The following is an 18,281-nucleotide window of genomic DNA, read 5'->3' as shown; positions in this document are numbered from 1 at the left end:
AAGCTCACAGTGCCTGGAGGCGGGGTTATAGAGGAGGCCCCAATGCATCCTGGGACAGACTAAAGCTTTAGCGTGTTGGTGTCTCTGGATCAAGATCCACTCTATACCCTGATGTTTCCCTGTGGAACCCAATGTACCTCGCAGAAAGAGTTAATAATGGTAAGTCTACCATAACTCTCCTTTTTCTCACTATATTATCATTTTAGTTCATATTCTGCGAAGGGTTTTCATAATTAGATCATGATTTTTGTCTTATGCAATTGTTGTCAGTGTCCAACTCCTTTACTGCAGAGGATTCCTAGTACCCCTTTTCAGATCTCCAATGCCGGATACCATCCGGGAATTGGGAACGGGTCCTTCCCGGGTGGGATCCGGCTTTGGAGCCTCTGCGCAGACATTCCGACCTGGCATGTTGCCATAGCGGCGGGGGGCGGAGCCGGCCGCAGGGGCGGCTTTGGGAGATTAGCTCATCTCCGTGCCGCCTCTCGCTGGGTAATAAACGGGTCCTGCGTCGCATCGACCTGGGAATGCGTTTAAGCTGTCACTGACCCGGTATTCAACCTGGGAATAATCCTTCTAATTACCCGGGTTGAATTACCGGGTCAGGCGACCCGGGAATTCTCATGGGGCCCTTTCACATCGCACACTGACCTGTGCCGATCCGGCAATATGCCAGGTCGATACCGGGTTATTTTTGCGATGTGAAAGGGGTATAAGAAGCTTGGTTATATTTAAGGGCAATGTATTAATATTTGCTCCTCCAATGTTTAAATGGATGTGTTCTGGGTATGGTGTTTTACACTATTCAAATGTATTTGAGAAGTTTATAGGTCTGAATTGTGATTGTCTTTAGTTCACCTTTTCAATCCATGTTATAGTAATACTATCCCATCATAATATGTTAATTGACTACGTTTCAAAAATTGTTATTTTAATTCTGATTGGCAATGGTCATTTTTTTTGTATATTAGTAGTATATAAAAATGGACATGCTGTGATGTTCCTGTATAATTCACTAATCACCAGATGTGGATCTTCAAGTGGTTGATATCTAGCACACCTTTAAGGTAAAATTAGACTAGGGTGTATTTTTACTTAATCTTTATGTATATGGCCAACATTATCTGTCCAACAGTGATGGTATACAAAGAGTAGCAGACCCGTGTGATGCCTCTGTGCCAGGGTCTACGGTGCATGAGCAGATATCTGGGAACATGGCGCCGTGCCACATTCCTGTAGACTTTTAGTGCGATGTGCAAAACACCAGGAAAATGGTTGCTATGACATTTTCCCAGTGATTTTGCTGTTCTGCCAATGCGGGACACCAGAGAGGTAAGTATAACTAGGAGAGCAGGGTGTGCCCTGTGGGAGACCCGTTACAGATATGCCAATGCTGTCCTACCATCCAACTAGTTGGCTAGCTGGTACAAAAATCTGGTAATGTATAGGAGAAAATGAAAATCAACTATTTGTTCCCAAATGCCAGAAAACGGCCAGATAAACTTCTTAAAGCTAACGGACAGATAATCTTAAAAGGTGTATGGCCAGCTTTGGCTGCGGCTTTACAAAGCGGCTTCTTATCGGGTAGTTCTGGTTGCAGGTTTTAAAAAGGCAATAATATTACATGCAAAACCAGGAGTGTTTTGCATTCACTATTACCCTTTTAAATCTGGTGACTAGAACTGCTTGTAAATATACCACTATGAGTTAATCCACAGAAGTACAAATAAGCATGTGCTATAAGAAGGGTTTTCAGTAGCGTTCAGGCTAAAACTTCCAAGGCATGTATTTTCTGCACCCACATATTAAATGTGTTCACATTTTCCATTTGCCAGCAGGCATCATTTATAGAGTGTGCACTATCCGTGCTGAAACTGGCAGTACTGACAGGATCGCTGCATGCTGTATTCAGACATGAGTAGCAGAAATGAGGCTGTAAGCACCTGTGCGCCACCACCCACGTCTCATTATATGGATCCAGCAAGCATGCAATTATCACTTCCACTTAATGGTGATGTCAGGCTGCATTACATCTCCTGAATTTAGGATGCGTGATTAATTCTATTTCTAGACCATGATGTTACACATAAAATAATCTCATAACAACAGCAAAAGGAAAGATTTTTTTTTCTTTTAATGATGAGAAGCAGGAACACTAATAATATTTTCATAAAACTTTGACTTTGTTCAATAGATCCTGAGTCAGTTTGTGTAAACATCTAAAACGGGATGAACATTCCAGTATACCTGCCACAATAAAACCAGATTAAAAAACAAAAAGTCTAACTCATCGTTACCTTTTTTCCTTATTACTTTGGCAATCCAATATTATAAATCAGTCCACTGCACAACACTCTACTATTGGCAGAAGAAAACCCCCCCCAATTCTCTAGGAGCCGTCAGTGATAGCATTTACAAAAGTTAAAATAGACTCCATAGGAAGGTGTTGAGTGTTAGGCGACAGGACTTCCCTTGCAGTGCAGCGTTGTATTGCGAGCACCTCTGTTCACACAAGGCACTGATCACTATAGTTCTAGTCTCACTGTAAGCATGAAGCCCATCTAGCCCTGGAAGGGAGACCCTGCTCTCTGCCAGGTGACAACACTTCAGCTGGTCACACACAAGATGATTTCCTGCGCGATTTGGCCGCATAGGAACGATAAATCGTTAAAAATTGCACAATTTCCACAAACGATAATGGGGCAGATGTATTAACGTGGAAAAGTGATAATGCAGTGATAAGTGCAAGGTGATAATGCACCAGCCAATCATTACGGATTTGATAAATGACAGGAGCTGACTGGCTGGTGCGTTATCATCTTGCACTTATCACTTCTTTATCCCTTCTCCAGGCTTAATACATCTGCCCCAATGATCCCAAGCACGGTCCCACAGGTTGTATCTTCAGATCATCCCTACTGCAGGGAAAATCCGTGAATCTCGTTAGCGACAGATCAGCTGTGGCTGATAGGTTGTTTGTCAAAAATGAACACTTTTTGCACAATATAGTTTGTCCTGTGATGCCGGGGAGCTGTTGGGGGGGGGGGGAGTTCAAGGGAAATTTATAACAACATTGCATAGTTTGTGAGTCGTCTTGTGTGTGGCCAGCATTAGAATTAAGGCACATTGTAGAATTAGAATGCGGGGAATAAAAAATAAAAAAAAAATCATAATAATAAAATGAAACTAACTTTATAACATAAGATAAAACGCTTCTCTTAAATTATACATTCAACATGAAAACATGTTTTGCCAATTAAAGTTTACAATATTTTTCTTAGATACAGTACTTTGTACATTTAAAACACACATATACAAAATAAAAATACAATTAATTTGAAACACACTATATGGCACTCAAGTTGAGGAGTTCAAGTCCATTTCACAGCTTGATGTAATCGGAGAATCCCACTTTACTGCTTCCCGCGCCTTGATCCTTGCACATTTTGGACAATCACTGGTCTTAAAACACTGCTTGTGGTAACATGCTTTGCAGTCTGGTTTAATAGAACAAAACACAGAATAAGAAATTAAGGTAAGTAAGGAACCAAAATACATAGGAGAAAACAAACCTTTTCCACTTATGTTATTTAGTTATTCATATAGCTCACACATATATTACACTTTACAGAGAATATTTAATCACTAACATCAGTCCTTGCTCCAGTGAAGTTTAAAGCATAGGGGTATATGCAATTCCGGGCGAATTGCGGCAATTTTTCGCCGGTTTTTAAATTCGACACAATTCGACCTTCGAATTCCGGTCGGCGGGTGCCGGAATTCGACATATTCAATAAAAAACGGATTCGACAGTCCCGCTGTCGAAAAACGGGCCAATTGACGGATTTTGAATCGACTTTTCAGATGGTACAAAAAACGGTAAAAAACCCGAAAAAAAATTGCGTGGGGTCCCCCCTCCCAAGCATAACCAGCCTCGGGCTCTTTGAGCCGGTCCTGGTTGCAAAAATACGGGGGGGGGAAAATGACAGGGGAACCAGCACCGGGCTCTGCGCCTGGTCCTGGTGCATAAAATACGGGGGACAAAAAGAGTAGGGGGTCCCCCGTATTTTTTGTACCAGCACCGGGCTCCACTAGCTGGACAGATAATGCCACAGCCGGGGGACACTTTTATACCGCTCCCTTCGGCCGTGGCATTAAATACCCAACTAGTCACCCCTGGCCGGGGTACCCTGGAGGAGTGGGGACCCCTTCAATCAAGGGGTCCCCCCCCCAGGCACCCAAGGGCCAGGGGTGAAGCCCGAGGCTGTCCCCCCCCATCCAAGGGCTGCGGATGGGGGGCTGATAGCCATGTGTAAAAATGAAAGAATATTGTTTTTTGCAGAAGAACTACAAGTCCCAGCAAGCCTCCCCGCAAGCTAGTACTTGGAGAACCACAAGTACCAGCATGCGTGGGGGAAACGGGCCCGCTGGTACCTGTAGTTCTACTGCAAAAAAAATACCCAAATAAAAACAGGACACGCACACCGTGAAAATACAACTTTATTTCACACATGCCGACACATACATACCTATGTTGACACGCCGACTGCCACGTCTCCAATGTCGACGAATCCGGGGTACCTGAAAATAAACTTATACTCACCTAAATCCAGTGTCCTGTGATATTTGTAATCCGCGTACTTGGCAAAACAAAAAAACGCATACCCGATCCACACGGACTGAAAGGGGTCCCATGTTTACACATGGGACCCCTTTCCCCGAATGCTGAGACCCCCTGTGACTCCTGTCACAGAAGGTCCCTTCAGCCAATCAGGGAGCGCCACGTCGTGGCACTCTCCTGATTGGCTGTATGCGCGTCTGAGCTGTCAGACAGCGCATCGCACAGCCCCCTCCATTATCTTCAATGGTGGGAACTTTGCGGTCAGCGGTGACCGCAAAGTTCCCACCATTGAAACTAATGGAGGTGCTGTGCGATGCGCTGTCTGCCAGCTCAGAAGCGCATAGGGAATCAGGAGAGTGCCAGGACGTGGCGCTCCCTGATTGCCTGAAGGGACCCTCTGTGACAGGAGTCACAGGGGGTCTCAGCATTCGGGGAAAAGGGTCCCATGTGTAAACATGGGACCCCTTTCAGTTCGTGTGGATCGGGTATGCGTTGTTTTTTCCAGGTACCCCGGATTCGTCGACATTGGAGACATGGCAGTCGGCGTGTCAACATAGGTAAGTATGTATGTGTCGGCATGTGTGAAATAAAGTTGTATTTTCACGGTGTGCGTGTCCTATTTTTATGTTTTTGTTTTTTGCAGTAGATCTACAGGTACCAGCGGGCCCGTTTTTCCCCTGCATGCTGGTACTTGTGGTTCTCCAAGTACCAGCTTGCGGGGGAGGCTTGCTGGGACTTGTAGTTCTGCAAAAAACAATATTCTTTCATTTTTACACATGGCTATCAGCCCCCCATCTGCAGCCCTTGGATGGGGGGGGACAGCCTCGGGCTTCACCCCTGGCCCTTGGGTGGCTGGGGGGGGGGGGGCCAGGGGTGAAGCCCGAGGCTCCTCCTCCAGGGGTGACTAGTTGGGTATTTAATGCCACGGCCGCAGGGAGCGGTATAAAAGTGTCGCCCGGCTGTGGCATTATCTGTCCAGCTAGTGGAGCCCGGTGCTGGTACAAAAAATACGGGGGACCCCTACTCTTTTTGTCCCCCATATTTAATGCACCAGGACCAGGCGCAGAGCCCGGTGCTGGTTGTTAAAAATAGGATTTTGGTACTTACCAGGTAAATCCTTTTCTTTGAATCCATAGGGGGCACTGGAGTACTCTTGGGATATGGACGGCTTCCGTAGGAAACAGGGCACTGAATATTTAAATTTAGAACACTCCACCCCTCCATATCCCAGAGTACCTCAGTGTTTTTTACTGAGCCGAACAGGAGCTATAGAGAGGTTGACAATGGAGTATTACATATAACATAACGGACAACAACGAAGTTGACACATAACGTTACTGACAACTAAACAGTTGACACCATAACCAGCACTTGATAATTTGAACCAGTCGGTGAGAGTGTGTTACCATAAGATCCCCTGAACTTACCACAAACCAGGTAAAACTGCTCTGGGTGGGCGTCCAGTGCCCCCTATGGATTCAAAGAAAAGGATTTACCTGGTAAGTACCAAAATCCTATTTTCTTTTTCATCCACTAGGGATCACTGGAGTACTCTTGGGACGTACCAAAGCTTCCCCCGTGGGCGGGAGAGCCGTTTGGCACCTGTAACACTAGGCGGCCAAAGCTAGATGCTGATGCCGCAAACGTATCAAACTTGTAAAAGCGCACAAACGTGTGCACTGAAGACCATGTAGCTGCGTCGTAGAAGCTCCACGACCAGCTGCCCATGAAGTTCCCAAAGAAAGTGTGGAATGAGCTGTTACTAATGTAGGCGGCTGTAACCTAGCATGAAGGTAAGCCTGACGTATGGTCAGTTTTATCCATCTGGATAAGGTCTGCTTAGACGCTGGCCAACCCATCTTGGCAGCATCATAGAGAACAAACAACGTATCAGTCTTACGAACTGTAGACGTTCGGGATACATAAACGCGTAAAGCGTGTACCACATCCAGAGTTCCAGAATGTGCTGTCAACACAGGAACTACTATTGGTTGATTGATGTGAAAAGATGACACTACCTTTGGAAAGAAAGCGTGATTCGTCCGAAGTTCCGCTCTGTCATCATGAAACACCAAATACGGTGGCTTGCATGACAAGGCACCCAAATCTGAAACACGCCTTGCCGAAGCTAAGGCTAGAAGAAAAATTGTTTTCCAAGTGAGAAACTTTTTATCCACTTGCTGTAAGTGTTCAAAATATGAAGACTGTAAGAAATCTAAAACCAGATTCAAGTCCCATGGCGCTGTAGGTGGAATGAATGGAGGCTGTACTCTGAGGACACCTTGCAGAAAGGTGTGTATAGACGGCAATAGAGCCAATCTTCTTTGAAAGTAAATTGACAAAGCAGATACCTGCTAGATAAACGCAGTCCTTCATCTAACCCCGTTTGTAAAAATAACAAAAGACGGGATAACTTGAAAGATGATGTCGGAAACTTTCGAGTTTCACACCAACCTATATAGGCACGCCAAATTCTGTAATAATGAGCTGCCGTAACTGGCTTCCTAGCACGTAACATGGTTGGTATAACAGATTCCGGAATGCCCTCTCTTCTCAAGAGGGCGGTCTCAACAGCCACCCCGTCAAACGCAGCCTCGCTAAATCGGGGTAAAGGAACGGACCCTGTTGTAACAAGTCCGGACGTAGAGGGAGCGGCCAAGGATAGTCTGCGAGTAGTCCGTGGAGATCCGAGAACCGAGCTCTTCGAGGCCAATGAGGAGCCACTAGTATGACTGTGACAGACTCTCTTTTGATCCGTTTTAGCACCAGAGGGAGCAGCGGAAACGGTGGAAACAGACACACTAGGCTGTATGGCCACGCGATTGTGAGAGCATCCACCGCCACTGCCTTTGGATCTCTCGTTCTGGACACATACTGGAGTGTTTGGTGATTGTGGCGAGACGCCATCAGGTCCACCTGAGGGTAACCCCACCGCTGAACCAACATGTGAAACACCTCTGGATTTAATGCCCATTCTCCTGGATGAAAATCCCGACGGCTGAGATAATCCGCCTCCCATTTGTCCACTCCCGGAATGAACACTGCCGACAATATCACCTGGTGGTATTCTGCCCAATTGAGGATTCGAGCTACTTCCCGCATTGCCATGCGGCTTCTCGTTCCTCCTTGTTTGTTGATGTATGTGACTGCCGTTGCGTTGTCTGACTGCACTTGGACAGTCTGAGAGCGAAGCATGTGTACTGCTTGTCGTAGTGCATTGTAATTTGCGCGGAGTTCCAGGACATTTATAGACAGCAATCTTTCGTGATCCGCCCAGAGACCCTGGAGTTGACAATTTTGAACTACAGCTCCCCAACCTCTGAGACTCGCGTCCGTCGTTAGAATTATCCAATTCCAGCCGCCGAATAGTTTCCCTGCGGTTAAATTGTGTTCCTTGAGCCACCAGAGTAGAGACACCCTTGCCCTTGGCGACAACCTCACCCTGTGGTGAATCTGCAGATGCGAGCCCGACCACTGTGTGAGCACATCCAGTTGAAAAGGACGTGAGTGAAATCTTCCGAACTGAAGCGCTTTGAAAGCCGCCACCATTGTTCCTAAGAGGCGAATGCACAAATGTACAGAGACTGTGCGTGGCTTGAGCACTAATTGTACTAGATGGCGAATAATCTGTACTTTCTGTTGTGGTAGGTAAATTCTTTGATTTACGGTATCGAGAATCATACCTAGGAATTGAAGGCGTTGAGACGGAATGAGATGTGATTTTTTGAAGTTGACAATCCAACCGTGGTGAACTAGTACATTGTACGTTAGTAGCGCATGTTGGAGAAGCATCTGCTGAGACAGGGCTTTGATGAGCAGATCGTCTAAATACGGAACTATTGTCACTCCCAGGGATCTGAGATGAGCTATCATCACAGACATCACTTTGGTGAATACCCGAGGCGCTGACGATAGGCCAAACGGTAGAGCCTGAAACTGGTAATGGTTTTGGCGTATTGCAAACCGCAAGAACCTTTGATGAGGCTGCCAAATCGGAATGTGTAAGTACGCATCCTTGAGATCTAGCGCAATCATGAATTCCTTTGGCTCTAAACTTGCAATCACTGAGCGCAGAGATTCCATCTTGAATCTGTAGTAAGTTACGTACCGATTGAGACCCTTTAAGTTCAATATTGGCCTGACTGAGCCATCCGGCTTCGGTACCACAAACAGAGTGGAATAATAACCCTGACCCTGTTGGTGTACAGGGACCGGAATCAAAACTGCTGAATCCAGTAGGGACTGAATGGCAATTTGCAGAACCGCCCTCTTGTCGTCCGACAGAGGCAGTCCTGTCTTGAAAAACCGCAGTGTCTGAAGACAGTCGAACTCTATTTTGTAACCTCTTAACACTAAATTGCGGATCCACCCATCCGCGGATGTCTGGAACCACGCCAAATGGAACGTCTGAAGGCGTGCTCCCACAATCGGAGAACCGAGATGGGCTGGTAGCCAGTCATGCCACTGGCTTGTCGGTAACCTTAGCGTCCTGACGACTTGTGTTGGTTTGTTGGAAACCACATCCACGACCACGTCTACCAGGCGTGGCTGTCCCTCTGCCACGTCCGCGAAAGGACTGAGGTCTAAAGGATTTGAACGCAGGTCCAGAGTACCTCCGTCTTGGTACCGGTGGAGGCAATGGTAAGAAAACCGACTTTCCTCCCGTAGCCTCAGAAATCCATGTGTCCAATTCAGGACCAAACAACTTCTTGCCACCGTAAGGTAACGCCTCTATACCTCGTTTGACCTCTGCCTCCGCTTGCCAAGAACGCAGCCAGAGTGCTCGTCGTGCCGTAACTAGCGACGATGAAAGGCGAGAAGTGAGCTAATAGACGTCAGTAGAAGCTGTACAGAGATATTCCACAGCCTCACACATTTGATCAGCAAGAAGTATAAGGTGTTCGTCATGTAAGGCAGACTTGAATTCGGTTATCCATACTATTAGCGCCTTAGTGACCCAGATGCCAACCAAGCCAGGTCTCAGCAGCACTCCTGCTGCTACATACATGGACTTTAGCATAGTTTCTATTTTGCGATCTGAAGGGTCTTTAAGCGTAGTAGCAGCTGGCACTGGTATGGTTAATTTCTTTGTAAGTTTCGACACTGACGAATCAACTATTGGTGGATTCTCCCATGTACATGTCACAGAGTCTGGAAACGGGTAACTAGACTTAAATCTGCGAGGTATAGAAAACCGTTTATCTGGAGTCTGTCGTGTTTCTACTAACATCTTATTAAGAGACTCCGAAACAGGAAAACACATTGGAGTTCTCTGTCGTTTAGTAAATACGACCTGATCATTTGTCAGAGGCTCCTCAGTTTCTGTAAACTTCAGAGACTGACGCACCGCTCTGATGAGATTATCAATACCTGAGCTGTTAAAATCCTCACTATCTGACTCCACTTCGCCCTCCTCACCCTCGTCTTGTGCCGTGAGGTCTGGCATGGAATCGTCAGAATGCAACATAGCAGAAACTGGTAAATCATAAGACATATGAAATTTATCCCGTCTACCCAAAATGGATTTGGACCTTTCGCAAGGCTGAGACGCCTCCGGTAGTTCTGGCGGTCTCACCCTAGACTCAGATCTTGCCGCTTCCCGCTCTTGTCGAGCGGCGGACAATTCTGATTGCAACCCAGCCAATACATTGGCTAGCATTTCCCATGGAGGGTCCGGAGATGAAACTGGCTTTAACACCGGAGCAGAAATTGTATTCGTAACTGAATCCACAAAACATACTGGACATGTGGTAGATCCATCCGGTAACACACTGTTACAGATTTTGCAGTGATGCTTCTTAATTTTTGCTGGTGCCTTACTCATTATGGAGACAGACAATACAATACACAAAAACCAGACACTTGCACGACTCAGTAAAATAGTACTAAGGTGTCTCTATATATATATATATATATATATATCTGGCCAAGTGCAGTACACGTGGCCAGTACTATGAAATATGATCCCAAATTTCCACTAACACCCCTGCGCCTCCGGTGGAGTAGAGATGTAGGACAGGAACGTTCTGGAATCACAGCAGGAAGACACAGGAAGCATGGTTAAAATGGCTGCCATGCTTAAAATTATAGTCACAGTACAGGTTACAAGCATATAAACTGATATATATATCCCTGTATGAAATCCTGTGTAATCATCCCTGCAGCCTAGCATAGGCTGCAGTTTATTTCCCTCTCGTGCCGCTTATTGTACCCTCTGCTGACAGCCTGTAATGCCCCCCCCCCCTTGTATGCTCCGTTGCGGATGCAGTGCGGGGCGGGCAGCGAGCAGCGTGTGGGGCCGCCAGCGGGAGCCGGGTAGCGGGACGCGCTGGGACAGACAGCGGGGAGCGCGTCCTGAAGCGCTCTGAGCAGCGGCCGGAGCAGCGGCGGTGGGCGGGCGGACTAGAGGGATCCCAGCGCCATCAGTTTTAAAGAAAACTTTGTCCCCACACAGCGGGGCGGCAGCGGGAGCTGACCGCCCCGTTCAACATACCTCGACTCCTGCAGCTGTGGTGAGGCTCCGACGGGGCTTCTCTGCAAGCGCCGGCCAGCCTGTGTGCAGGAAGTCTGTCTGGCTGTGAGGGTCCTCATTTAGTGAGGACCGACACGCCACAGCTGCTAGTAGCAGCTTGCACTATCTCTGACCCTGCCTTTTGGAAGGGGGAAAGGGATGTGTATGAAAAAAGAAAAAATATTAACTAAAAAAAAAAAAAAATATTCAAAAGAATTGTGGACCAAGCCACAGACCTGTTGCTACTTCGAGCACAGAAAAAACACTGAGGTACTCTGGGATATGGAGGGGTGGAGTGTTCTAAATTTAAATATTCAGTGCCCTGTTTTCTACGGAAGCCGTCCATATCCCAAGAGTACTCCAGTGACCCCTAGTGGATGAAAAAGAAATACGGGGGATCCCCTGTCATTTTTCCCCCCGTATTTTTGCAACCAGGACCGGCTCAAAGAGCCCGAGGCTGGTTATGCTTAGGAGGGGCGACCCCACGCAATTTTTTTTCGGGTTTTTAACCCATTCCATTTAAAAAAAAAATATATATATATATTTTAAAAAATATATAAATAATACTTGTGCCTCCTAAATAGACAAACCAAGTACCTAATCCTTTCTAATATAAATAGCTATGCTATTAGCAATAAAAAAAAAACAACACAAAAAAAAACATGTTTTTAAAAAAATTTATTACATTCCGCCAGCAAAGTGAGGCGGATTGAAAATGACGAATTTACTGACGAAAAGCACTGTTGTCGAATTTACATTCTTCAATTCAATATACTTTTGTCGAAAAGCCGCATTTGTACCATTGCAGAAATGTCGAATTTGTCAAATGTCGAATTTCAAAAAGTCGAATTTTAAAAGTCTGTTTTTTTGTCGAAAAATACTGTATTGCATTGGCGAAAAAAATTTTTGGGCGAAAGTCCCGTTTTTCGACATTTTCGGGAATTCGACCGCAATTGCATATACCCCATAAGGTGTATGTGTATCTATGTGGTAAGGAATATAGATGTATTAAGCCTGGAGAAGTGATAAAGCAATGATACGTGGAAGGTGATAACACACCAGCCAGTCAATACAGGTTTGAAAATTGACAGGAGCTGATTGGCTGGTGTGTTATCTCCTTCCACTTATCACTTCTTTATCAATTCTCCAGGCTTTATAAATCTGCCCCATAGAGTGGCATTTTAATTAACCTTCCAGTATATTTTTTGGATAGGAAACAAAAATTGTATCTGCACACACACTGTATTTGTCTTAAATCTGCATTTGAAACATAAGTTCCATCACGGACCCCTATTTAAATTTGTGGTAATTACCATCTACTATGGGGGTGCTACCAACTACAGCTATCATAGATACACAAAAGGAAGAAGGAAAGGGCTGTGTTGTCGGTGCACAAAAGGAAGACTAGATCTGGTTATCACATCTACCTATATTTGTTTAAAATTTAACTTTTATTGGTATCTGTTTAAAACTAGTGTATATTACTTACACATAACCATGAGTAGAAGCGAAACATAGAGGTTAAAATTGTGACATAGACAAAACATACAAAGTGCAAATGAAATAAAGGTGATTTGAAGATTAAAATGTGTGTCCACGTGTCTTATTCCAATGTCCAAATGTGTATAATCTATTATTCCATAATGGGATCAGTATTCATTCATATGTTTAGTCATTATTATAATGACTAAACATATGAATGAATACTGATCCCATTATGGAATAATAGATTATACACATTTGGACATTGGAATAAGACACGTGGACACACATTTTAATCTTCAAATCACCTTTGTTTCATTTGCACTTTGTATGTTTTGTCTACGTCGCAATTTTAACCTCTATGTTTCGCTTATACTCATGGTTATGTGTAAGTAATATACACTAGTTTTAAACAGATACCAATAAAAGTTAAATTTTAAACAAATATAGGTAGATGTGATAACCAGATCTAGTCTTCCTTTTGTGCACCGACAACACAGCCCTTTCCTTCTTCCTTTTGTGTATTTTTGGATAGGAGAAGAAAAACAGTGTACCAGTAAGGAGTTCACAAAAACACAGACAGAACATACAAACCCCGACAGTATAGGGTCCTAGTTGGAATTAAACTCTTGAGCCCAGTGCTGTGAACACTGTGAGACCCCTTGTTTTTTCCCGTTTCTACTGCCCAATATCATTGTCAAGGACATAACATCATGCTGCAGAAATCATATTTGGTCAATTATTAGAACAAACTTTTTTTTTTCTGTATGCATTCTCCTGTAGGAAGGGGTGGGGTCAGTGTGTGCTTTTGTCCCCATCCCGACACATTTATGGGATAGGTTTAGGCAACCTAGCAGGTTCTGCTCTCAGTTGGTGTATGGTCAGTCACAGATTTGGTCAGCACTATTATGCTATAATAATGTGATGATAATTCCACTAACCAGTGTACTCACAATGAAACTGAAAGAAGAAGAAAAGGAAACCTGTTTAATTTTTAACACATACCTTCACACCTTCTACATATATCTGTCTGGAATGGAAAGATCACAGCTGCATTCTGGCAAAACTCACATATAAAGCCCTTGGCTTGGCAGAGCTACAAACAGAAACATTAGTACAAAATAATTAGTCATCCCATTTATCGATTTTAAATACCATAATCATGCCACTTATATTACGTAAGATAAAAAGGTCTGACCACAATACATTTAACCCCTTCAGTGGCAAGTTTTTTTAATTTAAAAACACACCCTGGCAGGGGTTGGTTAAATTAAAGTGGGAGAGGAAGGGGGGGGGAGGTGCAAGGTGGGGGAGGGGGCGACTGACGGGACAGGGCGAGGTAAAACGCCTGACGATCGATGCTCGTGGGTATCACCAGCCCCAGCGCTGATTCCAGGGCGCCGATTAGCATAATGCATTTTACTGCTAAGCTCGAATAGGAGTCTGGGTGACTGGCTGAACTTTATAATAGAGTATACTGATTCCCGGGCGTCGTGCATGCTGCACGGCTGTCCCTGGGACATCAGTAAGTAGTATGCCCGTAAATCTTCTGGGGTTGGCGGCGCTGTCATCGCTGGTAAGCCCGGAAGATTTCTGGGCATGCCACTTAAGGGGTTAAAGCTGCCTAATGCAAAACAAAACATTACTCTACCAAGTTGGTTCTTTGTTGTAATTAATACCATAAAAACACATGTGTACTGATATATATATATATATATATACACACACACACACACACACACACACACACACACACACACACACACACACACACACTTTCACGAGCAGGGCCAGGGCACTCTTTTCTCATGTGCTTTTCCAGCTCTGACTTTCTGCCGCCTTGATATTTTTTTCAGTGTCGTGTGCTGGCGCAGCTATGTTTATATACCGTGTTTGTCCTGTCATTTTTATAACTGTAAGTCTCTGTTTTCTTGTTTTGCTTATTTGTCTATGTACTCTGTAACATATAAATAAAAGGATAATAATATATATTTAGAGCACATAAATAAGAAATGTAAGTTTAATCACATAAAACTGGTCAAGCAAGTGTCCGAATTGGTCAGCAAGTCATTAAAATGAAGTGACCTCATAAAGCCCTATTTGTGCAATCACCATCACCAGCAAGCTGCAATATCAGCCAGGAAAATACGCAATACAGATTTGCATGTGTCTGCAGGTGACTAGAAAGTACAATTTCCCATGGTCAGCTGGCAGAAAGCTTACAACAGCTTTGGGTTATTTAGTGCCTGATCTCATCATTCCATACCGTATGTCTTCACCATCTGAAGGTCCATCAGATCCATGAATTGATTTTTAATAGAGTATTACTTTAATAAAATATAATGAACACTATAGGACAAGAACAGGGATTCGGAAATAAAATACATATATGCAATATATAATAGAATCAACAGCAGCATTCCCCAATAAAATGGTCAAGAAATCTTGCTTTTGTTGATCATTCACAAATAATCATGAATAATTAGCATAATCATTCTATATTTCATAATTTGCCATACAGAATGTAAAAATACCAGAGTAGAATGCCAGTCAAATGGAATCTTGCAAAGATTGTATTCATATTACAGGCAAATCGGAATATTTACCAGAATCCAGGAACTGCTGCGGAGGTGGGGGAAGGGGGCGGGGCTGGGATAATAACTCTCTATTTGCTACATGGGGTGCAGGATGTATTAAAGGGAGCTGAGGTTGTCAAACAGTGGAAAGCTCTGCCCTGTACCCATATAGGCTTTCAGAAGGAGAGCACTGAAGGGGAAGGGGAAGGGGGAGGGGGGGGAGGGGGGGGGGGGGGGGGGGGGGCTTTCTATAGCATAGTGAAATACATTTATTGGAACTAATTTTAAAAACATGCAGTAGCAGAAGTTGTACTATTAGCATGACCGTAGACGTTTACACCACAATACATCAGGAAGTCTGTCTCATTCTCCCTAACTGCCAAGGCTGATGAATTCAGTGTATATTGCCAAAAGAACAAGGGAGTTTAGAATGCCAGCAAGCCTACTGGCCGCGCTTTTCTTACATTTGTGGTATAGTAGGAGTAAGACTTCCAAACTTTTTTGAGATTTTTTTTTTTTTAAATGGACATTCCAAATATATTTTGCCTAAAAGAGCAGGCAGATAACTCCAGCAATTAATATAAACACTGTCACATTACATGGATGGGTACTGAATGCTCTCCTGCCACATGTGAATCTCTACACAAGATTTTATAGGACATACTTCACATACCTCACATTCCTCCACATGAGCTACACAGTGTGCAAGGAGGCCCCTGAGTTCTGGCAAGAGGGTCCTCTGCTTGATGTCATAAAGGTCACTCAAGGTAAAAAGATGCAGCTCTTCTGTCAGGTGAGGGGGCACTTCTTCAAAGGCCTTTACAACACTTATGTGTGTGTGTGGAGAGAGGAGAAGAAATAATACATTTGGATGTTTTGTACAGGATTACACAATTGTGCATACATCACGTATTCAAAAACCACTACATATCACAGATACTCTAATCTAGGGACTAATCTGCCAAGAAGTTCCTTGTTTTCTCCACAATTAAAGACACGCAGAACAAGAACAAAAAAAAAAGGGAACTGAACACAATACAACTTTATTTTATAAATCTGACAATATCCAGATTTTCTAGGTTATATAGTTGAGCACCGTGCAATAAATAGGATTGTGCATTAAATCATTTCTTTAGTATTAGACAGATTGCACATGCAGTTCTGGAATAAACAGAATACTGCCCTTAATAATAATAATAATAATAATAATAATATTATTATTATTACACTATTTGCCGAAAAACCACTAATCTGGGTTCCGACATTTGTGTAAACAATCCAGGATTTTGTAAAAGAATTAACTTAGAGGTATACATTTAAACAAGCCAAACATTTATCTGTTCTCATCACAGATGTGGCCCTTACCTGTCTGCAAAACGGCACATATTCACCATCTTCTTTATGTAAATCAGCTGCTGTTGCACCTCCTACACAAGAATCATTTTCTCTTAGTAACTACAGTCTCATACAGTCTATTTGGATAATTTACTTAGGTCTTAACAGTTTCAAATACAATAATGCATTATAAATTACCTATACATTAGATTAGCCTTTATTATCCTAGACAATCCTCCCCAGCTTTACCAATGGCCCTGTTTGCAAAGTAGACCTTTATCAGGTACAGAACAAAGAATTCTCTAGTTTACACAGAGGTCACAGAAGCAGCTGAACTGCAGGAACAATTGCAGATACGTCCAACTTTGGTGGTCATTCCGAGTTGTTCGCTCGGTAATTTTCTTCGCATCGCAGCGATTTTCCGCTAACTGCGCATGCGCAATGTTCGCACTGCGACTAGGTTTGTTTTTAGGAAAACATACTATGGAGAAATGGGAGGTACTAAAATTCCTGCTAGCTAAAAATACACTCAAATTTATCCCTATGAGCAGCAAAAAAAAGAATAAAAATCATAAACCGATGTGGCTTAACAAAAAGATTAAGGTACTTATGGGCAAGAAAAGGCGAGCATTTAAAAAATACAAATCTGACGGGGAAGCAGAGTCATTTCAGCACTATAAGGAATGTAACAAAATTTGCAAAAAGGAAATAAGAGCGGCTAAAGTAGAAACTGAAAAACTAGTAGCAAAGGAAAGCAAAGCGAATCCCAAAAAATTCTTTAAATACATTAATAGCAAGAGATTAAAGACGGAGAGTATAGGCCCTTTAAAAGACAAGTTGGGAGTCTTAAGCAAAAATGATAATGACATAGCGGACACACTAAATGAGTTTTTTTCAACAGTATTCACTAGAGAGGACCCAATTCAGGGACTGACACACAATCTCAATAATGAGAATATCCCACTGATAGGTACTTATTTAAGCGAGGAAGTAGTCTGTGACCGATTAAAACATTTAAAGATTAATAAATCACCAGGCCCCGATGGTATTCACCCAAGGGTTCTAATGGAGCTTCACTCTGAACTGGCAAAACCGCTATCTTTGATCTTTAAGTATTCAGTTATATCAGGTATGGTTCCCAAAGACTGGCGTATAGCGGAAGTAGTGCCTATATTCAAAAAGGGAAGTAAAGCTGAACCAGGTAATTATAGACCAGTTAGTCTTGCATCTATAGTGGGGAAAGTATTGGAAGGTATTCTAAGAGATAGTATTCAGAAGTTCCTTGAAGTCAATAAGGTCATTAAAAGGAATCAACATGGGTTTATGAAGGACAGATCCTGTCAAACCAACTTACTTGGCTTTTATGAAACAGTAAGCGCAAACCTAGATCAGGGTAAAGACGTGGATGTAATCTTTTTAGACTTTGCCAAAGCGTTCGATACTGTACCACACATGAGACTTATCTACAAGCTACAAGAATCAGGGCTAGGAAGCACAATATGCACTTGGGTCAAAAACTGGTTAGATAATAGGGAGCAGCGCGTTGTGGTTAGTGGATCTTTTTTAACTTGGACTGAAGTGCTAAGTGGTGTGCCGCAAGGCTCAGTATTAGGACCGCTATTGTTCAATATTTTCATTAACGACCCAACAGAAGGTCTAGAGAGCATGGTGTCAATTTTTGCAGATGATACCAAATTGTGTAAGGCTATAAATACAGAGGAGGATGCAGAGTCTCTTCAGAACGACTTAGTTAAAT

The 18,281-nt window shown here is 43.5% G+C and overlaps 1 protein-coding gene across 1 annotated transcript in view; it reads right to left on the bottom strand.

Moving 5' to 3' along the window:
- Positions 1 to 2,116: 2,116 nt before the first annotated feature.
- RUBCNL (rubicon like autophagy enhancer) overlaps positions 2,117 to 18,281 on the bottom strand; it is a 113,357-nt gene continuing 97,192 nt past the window's right edge. The window contains exons 13-16 of the mRNA XM_063952811.1: positions 16,556 to 16,617; positions 15,864 to 16,017; positions 13,620 to 13,710; positions 2,117 to 3,497 (exon numbers count right to left, since the gene is read on the bottom strand). Coding sequence (XP_063808881.1) covers positions 3,358 to 3,497; positions 13,620 to 13,710; positions 15,864 to 16,017; positions 16,556 to 16,617 — 447 coding nt within the window. The 3' untranslated portion in view covers positions 2,117 to 3,357. The remainder of the gene's footprint in view (positions 3,498 to 13,619; positions 13,711 to 15,863; positions 16,018 to 16,555; positions 16,618 to 18,281) is intronic.

This window comes from Pseudophryne corroboree, chromosome 2 (genome assembly GCF_028390025.1).
Source record: "Pseudophryne corroboree isolate aPseCor3 chromosome 2, aPseCor3.hap2, whole genome shotgun sequence".
Classification (NCBI taxonomy): Eukaryota; Metazoa; Chordata; class Amphibia; order Anura; family Myobatrachidae; genus Pseudophryne; species Pseudophryne corroboree.
The sequence above is the reverse complement of the archived record's forward strand: the minus strand, read 5'-3'. Positions and strand labels throughout refer to the sequence as shown.